Source organism: Pecten maximus, chromosome 10 (assembly GCF_902652985.1).
Source record: "Pecten maximus chromosome 10, xPecMax1.1, whole genome shotgun sequence".
Classification (NCBI taxonomy): Eukaryota; Metazoa; Mollusca; class Bivalvia; order Pectinida; family Pectinidae; genus Pecten; species Pecten maximus.
In genome coordinates this window covers 36718368-36728220 of record NC_047024.1, presented here as the reverse complement: position 1 = coordinate 36728220, position 9853 = coordinate 36718368, and the positions used below count along the sequence as shown (strand labels likewise).

Here is a 9853-nt window from a genome sequence, read left to right as displayed (position 1 = left end):
TTGGCGATTTTTTCTTTCAAGACATTTCTAGAAACATCACTCTAATAAGTAGCATTCTACATTTCCTTCTTTCGTTTTCAGAGTTTACTTGATATATTTGCAACAAAGTATAATAAAAGAAAATATCTCACCTCATAGCTCATTTTTCAACCTTTAAACTTCAATTACTGAAATTTCATTTAATCGCGAGAAAATTATCTAGGGTAGTACATATGAATTACTTAATCCCTCTCTTATTTTCTTGTCAGAAGACTTTCCATGTTAACTATGCACATACCGAAGCCTCGCTGCCCAAGTATCACCACGCGCATGTAGCTCGCAGGTAGGGGAAGCCGTCCTTAATGGCCACAGCTGTTGAACGTCAAGCAATACATGACCAAACTATTCCATCAGGCGCATGCGTAAACGAATACGTCAGTCTATGTACTAATTCTAAAGCATCACTTAATGGTTACTGTAAACGTTTATTTACTATTAATATTTGTTTTTTGTCCAAACATATTTTATTGTCACGATAAAGAACCTACTAATAGGGCGTAAGAATAGTACCTGATGTCCCCATTGTATGATAGTAACAGTCAAATACATTTGGGATCTTATCTGTTCTCATCTTTCTAAAAGACTCTCTTCTCCCTTATTTCTCCCTTGACACTGCCTCACTTTTGGCCTTTAGTTCAGCGTTCGTCTCTGTGTGGATTCTGTCCCAAAACAAATACACATCAGACCCAAAAACAGGTAGTTGCTGCTCTTGCTTAGCGGTAAGCATTTCTTGGAGTGGGACGACTGGTTCGCCGATTGCCAGTATAATGAGACAGGGTGAAGTGTCGTGTTAGGTGCCTTCGGTTCCAATGAGGTAGTACTGTAAAGTCGACATCAGTTCCTCACTATCACAAAGAGACAATCACGAAAATACTGCAGCCTCCAAAAAATCATACACATTCACCACACGACCTTACCTGTTGATAGGATGTTAAACCCTACTTAACCAAACTTAACTATTGTTATAAAACAACCAGATTGGGTGCTAGGTAGTAAAGAGTGAAAACCTTTATATGTGAATAATGAGTATCAAACAAATAATAAAGTATGTATGATTATGCTGATTTATGAATGAAATACTGCAGCTGGTTCGTCATTCTAGGGCTCTTCAGTGATGCTAGTGTTAAATGTGTAAACATTCTGAAAGGAAGTCGGGGAAACGAAAATAAATATAAACAACAAATAAAATATAATATGAACAAGATGTGTGTTAACCTCAAAATTAAATCCAATTAGAAATATTTTAAAACTGAGCAAAGTATTAAGTTTGCCATTATTATCATTAAATTACAATCAAGAAGATCGCCCCGAGGTATAAAGTTGTCGCTCATAATACAAATATGCAAATACGTGAAGTATAAAGTTTGCCCTCTTTATTCTCAAATAACAAACATGTAGAAATAGAAATATGCAAATACGTGAAAGTCGTGTAAGATACCACCAACGAATTTGTTTCTGATGTGAACATATCAGGCACTGTATGTAACATGTATATCCGTAGATAGGTTAACCGTTAGGATCATACCGAATTTCTCCATCAGAGATAAAGTTTTCACTAATCGCCATGAAAATAATTATTCCGCCCATTTCTCGAGGGTCTAAGATAATGAATCTTCCTGTACTTTCGTGCTTGTGTACTTCGGTAGAACATTATATCCGAATTGCTGTGGATAACATGTGAAGATCTCAATAAAGGTCTCAATATATGTATCGGTTTAATAGGGTCCGACTACTGATTCCTGAGTCATATGACGGGAAACCCAGCAAATAAGTAAACACTGAAAAACTGGCGTTTCATGCTGAAACGCCCGACGATTGTGGTGTTACAGCGACGTATCGTGAATAAACAACAATCCTTTACAACAGACTTGAATTTATTTTTCAGAAAATGATCATCGTAACGTTATCAACCCCGTGCTACTAAGTAGTTCGAGGTGTTTTACAAGGACAAAATATTTTGTATAATACTAGTCGAAATTTTCTAATTCTCCATACATACAGGAATGGATTGACCGTAGAGTTACAAAATGTTAGTATTGTTATTAGTATCCTGGTCGATCTGTTGACCGACATTAAACCAAATCCGTATAGAAAGGATACTATTAAGATAAAAGGGCCGGTAAGGAGGAGGAATGTTACGACGATCAGTCCTGTCGTTACGATCACGTGCTCCTCATACTTCTGAATCCTTTGTTTTCTTTGTCCCCTGTTTACCTGGATCTCAGATGTGGTAGCAGTCCCTACCACGTATAAAGGAACATGCGGACAGTTGTGTGTCTGCCTTAAACGTTTTTTGAATACTATCAGAACATAAATGTATAAACAGGGTATGGATACTAGGAGGGGCATGTAGAGCGCGTTGGTGCCATTTACAAATGTCTTATATCTAGGGAAAGATTCCAGCGAACAGTAAGTAATAGATTTCACTCTCATACAAATAACGACAAGTATGCCGACATACCCGTGTATAAAAAACCAGGTACCGAATATGACCATGTAGCGATATTTCTTGTTAAACTGTTTGTACTTTATGTTATTGACAACAGCCATATACCGATCGATACAAATAAGGAAAGTATGCGCGATAGATTGTCCAATACCAGCTCCTATGAAGTGGTACATCAAACTACAGTAATGTGTATTGGTCGACAAATCCTTGATGATGTAGTTGAATACAAACAACCAACCAGTAATTCCAACAACGATGTCGCTCAGGCATAGCCACAAAATAAACTCAATCCTGTAATTCTTTCGTATTCCTGGCTTGCAGAGTAGAATGACTAAGACTAGAAGATTGGAGGCGGTTACGAAGACGGACATCACAAAAACAACAGTCAATGGTAATGATTTCACTTCTATCGAATCCCTCCATTCCTCCGTGGAATTTGTCGACGTCATGTTCCAATGTACATTGCCACTTCCGTTCATTTTTCACTCTTCCTGTGTTAATAACAAGAGGGTTTGATTACAAAATATGACCAATAGAGCTAGGGCTTGCTACTTATTTTAAGTTTTTTAAGGATAGAAAACCATCGACAAAAATACTATAAAAGTAAAACCGAAATTATCAGCCGCTAAACAATTTCTACTAAAAAATGTTTTTTCTCGTTGGAAACATTTAAGCATTGATGTCAATATGGTTTAGTTTCATAGATTCAAAAATTGGTTTGCAAACTGTATGAATCCGCGTAAAACATTTTAAACAAAAAGCATATTGATATCAACAATGTAGTTAATTTCTGAAAATGTAATTCTAATTTAAAACAAATTTTTTTTATTATTTACAATTTTATCTAATAAAGGATTTATTTTAAAACAAATCAATATGCAACGTCCATGCTGACATGTGACAACTTTTTCCACAGGGTATTAAAACAACTCAACCAATCAGAAAGCTGCATTCTGCATACAAAAAAAAAATGGAAAACTAATTATCAAACCGTGAAAATTATATCCATCGTTAAACAGCTTCTCTACCACAATATAGAAGTTTTATTCAAATCATCAAATAAGCATAACAACTGTTAATGATAACATTCAGTTTGTGCCACACGTAGGGGAAAAACTGTTTGATTAGTTGACGCGCTAAACTATGACCAGGATTTCTCGTATCACGTGGTTCATGGCGTTTTGATTGGCTTACACTTGATGGCCACTTCACGGTGTCGCAGAAATGAAAACACAGAAAAAGTAGTTCGCAATTATTTTGATTATCAATATATATATAGACTTCAATTTATTGCCCTGAAAAAAAAAATTTGCCTCATTTTGATAATTATATAAATAATTCCAGTTATGTTTTAGAACCCCCGCATTACCGACTGCTCCGACAGTTAAACAACTGGAACACATTATTGTCGCGTGTAAATTAGTAAAACAAAATAGTGCATGGAATACATAAAAAATGCGTTTTTTTAATTGGTAGAATCATGTTATTGATTTGCTTATGTTTAATTTAGATTTTTTTTTCAAATGGTCTCCCAGAATAAATTATGCGGAGGGATACATTTTTATACCGTTTACATACAACCGCGTCGCGATTTTGGAATGGAAAGTGTAAGTTGAAGTATTTGGACTTTCATATACTGTATGGATACATAACGAGAGTTATTACGACAGCTCTATGTTATACTGGGAAGGAGTGTGTGTAAACATTGGTCACAGGGGCCGAAATCAGTGTTTCTATGATTCCGTCATATTTTGTGTGGTTTGGTTTGGTTTGGTTTATTTTGTTTAACGTCCTATTAACATCTAAGGTCATTCTTTTTCGCTAAGCCCTCGGCTTACGAGGGTATCACATAGCATATTCTCGCTGACCAGTGAGAGACGATCTCCATTCAAAGAGGTTTTTAAACCTCATGAATATTCATATGCAGCAGGTATATATAGCCGCACGTGCGCGGACCCGCAATCTTTTTTCCTGAGCGGTATGAGAGACACTCAGTAGAATCAGACACGATTTCACAGGTGAGACGTTGTTGAAAAAACACCATGGTCATTTGACCCTGATTCTTTGATAGTAGATGCTTTTTCTGTGTCCTGGAATGATATAATACCATACATATTTCCACCATTCAGTTTATTAGGCAGAATTATGAACAAAATTGTTAGTGAACAGGTTGATCACGCACTATTGGTTATACCATTTTGGCCTACACAGCCATGGTTTCCCCTTGTTTTAGCTAACCTGATATCTCTTCCTTGCAGGTTACCAAGGCACAAGGATTTGATAACGCTTCCCCACAACGGGGAGCACCATCCTATGATGAGGCATCTCGGTCTTACCGCCTGCGTAGTGTCAGGAAGGCACTGGAGAACCAGGGAATTTCAGCATACACTGCCTCGGTCATCACGGCATCCTGGAGGGTCGGCACAATCAAGCAGTATGAACATGCTTGGAGAAAGTGGGTTATTTGGTGTATTTCGCGGCAAGTTGATCCATTTCTCCCGGCTGAAATACAGGTAATAGAATACCTGGCTGGTATTTTTCAAGACGGAGCCTCTTATTCTGTTATTAATAGTCATAAATCTATGCTAACCCAGACATTACCGTTACTCGGCATTAAATGGTCCATGGGTTCAGTTCATATAACCAGACTGATGAAAGGATTGTTTAACTCCAGACCTCCAAAACCCAGATATTGATATACGTGGGACGTTTCTAGAGTGCTAAATTACTTACGAACATTATGGCCACTTCATGAACTATCTTTGAAATATCTGACTCTTAAACTAGTTGCACTGGCGGCTCTTACCACTGCTTCTAGGGTGCAGGCATTTCAATGTTTGGATATTGATTATATGAGAACGTTCGGAGAGAAAGTGATATTTGAAATTTCTCAATTAGAAAAGACATCTAAGAGAGGGAAACCTTCAAGGTATATAGAGCTTGTTTCGTATTCTGCAGACAGTAAATTGTGTGTCGTTAGGACATTGCGTGAATATATCAATAGAACAGTTAAACGTAAATCGAGGGAATTATTTGTGTCTTACAAGACCCTTAACGGTGTGTGTTCATCTACGATTGCCAGGTGGCTTAAGGAGGTGTTGGTGTTTTCCGGGATAGATACTTCCCAGTTCAAGGCACATTCCTATAGGAGTGCATCTACTTCTGCAGCCCTTGTGTCCGGGGTAAAGATGAGTGATATACTTCGTACAGCAGATTGGTCAGGAGCAGCTACTTTTAATAAATTCTATAATAGAGATGTGGAGATTGACAATAACTTTGCTAGCTCAGTGCTAGGTCGGTAATTACAATGTTAATAAAATAAAATAAACCCCAAACTGGAGGAGAATTTACTCTAGTTTTTTGCCGAAGTGAACTTCGATTAAGTTTCAGTTGATCATCAAGATATTGAATTAAACATTAAAATGTTGATTTGAATTGCAGATGTTTCTGTGATTTGTTGATAATGCTTTAAACATGCTATGTGATACCCTCGTAAGCCGAGGGCTTAGCGAAAAAGAATGGCCCCCTCCTCCAAGTATCCCTTGGGATATGAAGGAGGAGGGGCATTCTTTAAGCTAAATAGCCCGAGGCTAAGAGGGTATCTTCCCATCCCAGGTGATTCATCACGTGACTCACTCATTTATATAGAGGTGATACTGTTCCCTCCCATATTTAGTCATTAACAACAAACGATTCTTTAAATGATGGCGGGTCCTCGCACGTGCGGCTATATATACCTGCTGCATATGAATATTCATGAGGTTTAAAAACCTCTTTGAATGGAGATCGTCTCTCACTGGTCAGCGAGAATATGATATGTGATACCCTCTTAGCCTCGGGCTATTTAGCTTAAAGAATGCCCCTCCTCCTTCATATCCCAAGGGATACTTGGAGGAGGGGGCCATTTTGTGTTATTGGATAAAAACACAATATGTTGCGTGTCAAAACTGTGAATATTCAAACAGGGAATTACTTTACCGCATTAATAATTTTTTATTCAAACGCATTAAATGAGGTCACGATTTGGGTATCAGCTATGCTGTCATAGACTGCAAATCTACCTTATTAGGTTATCTTGACTGTGCCGTGCAAATGTAAAAACATATGTATCAGCTAATAAATCGATAAATGATACAGCACATAGATTGAATATACAAGAGTACTTGTATAGAGAGAAACTATATTTGTATTAGCGACGGTAATGTATACGTATTCGCTGCTAAACATGGAGAAGATTCATAACAAGTCATGTATTGATTGACCGAGGATGGTTTCGAAAATAGCAAGGGTACCCGTCACATTCGTTCATAATGAACTGTACCTGTTTGTATAATGAAAGTCTCTTATGAAAAAGGCAATGTTTGTTCAGTGCCCATTAGTTATTATATGATAATATAATTTGATTAACTCAATTTTACGTACATGAACTATTTAAAGTAATTCTTGATATGAAAGCTAGTTAATGTTTTGATGAATTTTATCGATGGATTATTTTGTTTTGTTAGAGGCAGTTTAAAAGATTATTATGTATTTACTCTATCTATTAGGAAATTCCTGTTTCATTAAAATGTTCACCAGTGTTCTTTTTCTTTTTTTTTTAATTATCGTTGTTAGCAGCATTGATTTTTCCGTTCATTAGTGACTAAAGAAGTCGTAAGTTTCATTGTCCACTGCCGGAGAAACGGGTCTATTTGTGGTATCTCGCAAAGAGAACATTGTCATTGATTGTTTAATAAGCTACTTTAATGACAACCAAACAAGTTGTGTAAATTATAAAAACATTATCAGAAACAATCGCCTTAGCTACATCATGTGAAATGTATAAGAAAAAAATGTACCAAATTTGCAGTGACGACCGTGGATCACTCGCGCTGTAAGATAAAGACTGGCTGTTATACTACTGAGCTCACACAGGTATAGTGTTATAGTCAAGACGCCCTCTGCTGTGTTTTAGATCATGCTTGCCTGAAGTGAAGAGTCCCTCAGCATTATTTCCATAATCCTTTGGAGCAGAGCCGTTACCTCGTGCTGATTTTTTTTTTGATTTTTTCATTTTGTTGACAGAAAATAAATAATTGGCATCGGTATAGATAAAATAAAATCAGGCGTAAAATAAGACCTACGGATGAATGAGATATTTATTTACCCAAGTGTTTTATTCCGTCCATATGAACCCTTGTTTTACGCTAGTCAAACAATTTCACACTTGACTCGACGCAATATTGTAATATGGATCGCGGCCGCCCTTATCATCCTATGGAGCACGAGGGAGCGAAAAGAAAAAAATCAACTGTTATTTCTATAGTCTACCGATAATAATTTGTAAATAATGTATTCTTGTATTAAATATAACAGGTTTAGAGAAATGATAAGCTTAGCTTTTCCTGATTTTAACTATGTAAAAAGAAAAATACAATAAATGATATTAGGTCTATTCGGTCCGTTGCGTTCCGATTCGGGTGGTTGCTTGCACTGTCACTGACCCGCCGTTTTTGGTCACACTGTTGAAGAAGGCATTTTCGCACATTTCTCGAGTAAAAGTAATGGTAAGTATTGAAACTTTATTCCGTAATGAATTGATTTTTTTTTCATTCTAAATTATGTTTTTCAGGTTGGTACCCGGAGAATTTGTGAAACCTATTAAATATCATACACTGGCATGATCGGAGTGAATTCTTTCAAGAGGGCCGTTAAATAGCCCTTAACAGAGTCAGTATTTACTTCAATTCTGCCACATTTTATCGTTTCTTTGTAATATTTGTCAGTAAGATTCTAAAACAATGCAATCCGTAGCAATAGTCATGACGCGAATAAGACCCCACATTATACAGCACATAATGTATACCCACATTATACAGCACATAATGTATACTTCAGATGTAATTCTTAATTCTTCGAACAAAGCCTCATAACACAAGTTTCAGCTAAATTAAGGCATTTTAAAAACAGGAAATTTCATGTAATCATGCGTTGCCTATCAACGGTATCAGAAACCAATAGATACTCAATATGTGTCTATGGTAAAAATAAAAACGACGGAACAACTATACTGTTTGAGTTGCAGTATAGCGCAGTGTTAACACACTCGCCTTTCACCTTTGCTTTCAATTCTTAAAAACAAATATAGTGTGACTGCAGCAGCTTCTTGACAACGTGTATTTTTTTCTATTATCAAAAATGTCAGCTGGAGAAGATTACAGAGTGGGTACAATGACGCAGGCTCATTTAATTGCGGGGGTGATGTCCTTTCTCTAGCCGTGTCCATGGTACCAGATGGCACGGACACCAAAGCTAAAACCGGATGATTAATGACAAGAACTTACATGTATATATTGCGAACTGCAAGTTATCTACTTCTTTTTTTTTTCTTTTTTTTCCCCTGTAACCTCAAACTTCATTTCCCTTCAGTTTAGACCGTTGTAGAGTATGTTACGTCATAATAAATTACCATAACCAATCATGTGATAATGTCAAGTTTGTAACCGACAGATCAGAAATAGAAAATACGGAAAAATCAATTATTGTGTAATTTCCATTTTTCTCTGAGGACTTCATCTGTTTTGAAACGCTCGTGTGATATTATAGATACAATGCATATTCTTTATACACAACAAATCATAGATACTCACCGAAGTTCCACTGGAGCTCCAAGAGGAACGATTCCGTAGTTGTCTCGCCGGAGTGACAAGTCCGCGTATACAATATCAGACTATATTAGCGATTTTTCTGTGTGGCTATATAATTAGTTGACCACGCCAGGTATCCGCATTGTAAGAGCAGCTGTGATTTGTCATTACTGATTATGATATGTACGCTTATGAAGCACTGGTGATAATTGAACATGTAAAAGTGTGAACAACGTCGTTCGTAGTAAATCCAGGCGAGGATAGGAACGTCAGTCTTGTCTCATAGCTTCGATTCTATGCAACACTGCCAAATTTTTGTATTTTGCTGTAAGGCAGCGTGATAACCAGTAATTTTTTTTTTTTTTTTTTTGTAGTAGTAGTTATAGTGTTCAACACTGCAGCTTATTCTTACATATTCAATTATTAATTCCCTATCATGAGTTTGTACTTAATTATGTGTAAGTTTTACAATGCTTACTTTTACCATTTAACACTTTTGTGTGTTAAGTTTTGTGTATTATTACACATAGCCATCACTCTCCTTGAGTATGTAGTTATTTATTTATGTTGGTGTATGTGAGAGTGTGTGAATGAGTGTGAAAGTGTGCGAGTGTGTTTATTAGACGTGAATAATTGTATTCTTTGTACATGTATCGTTGATGCGCCTATGAGCCGTAAGGCTCTCGGTAAAATAAAGAATCTGAAAATCTGAAAAATCTGATTCCGTCAGGTCGTTTTC

General features: G+C 36.6%; 1 protein-coding gene across 1 annotated transcript; it reads right to left on the bottom strand.

Annotated features, from left to right (window-relative positions):
* Positions 1-1321: 1321 nt before the first annotated feature.
* LOC117336132 (adenosine receptor A2a-like) lies at positions 1322-9214 on the bottom strand. Its single transcript, XM_033896514.1, has 2 exons — positions 9118-9214; positions 1322-2979 (listed from the first exon to the last, which is right to left on the bottom strand). The coding sequence occupies exon 2, from the start codon at positions 2965-2967 to the stop codon at positions 1960-1962; it is 1008 nt and encodes a 335-aa protein (XP_033752405.1). The 5' UTR covers positions 2968-2979; positions 9118-9214; the 3' UTR covers positions 1322-1959.
* Positions 9215-9853: the final 639 nt, after the last annotated feature.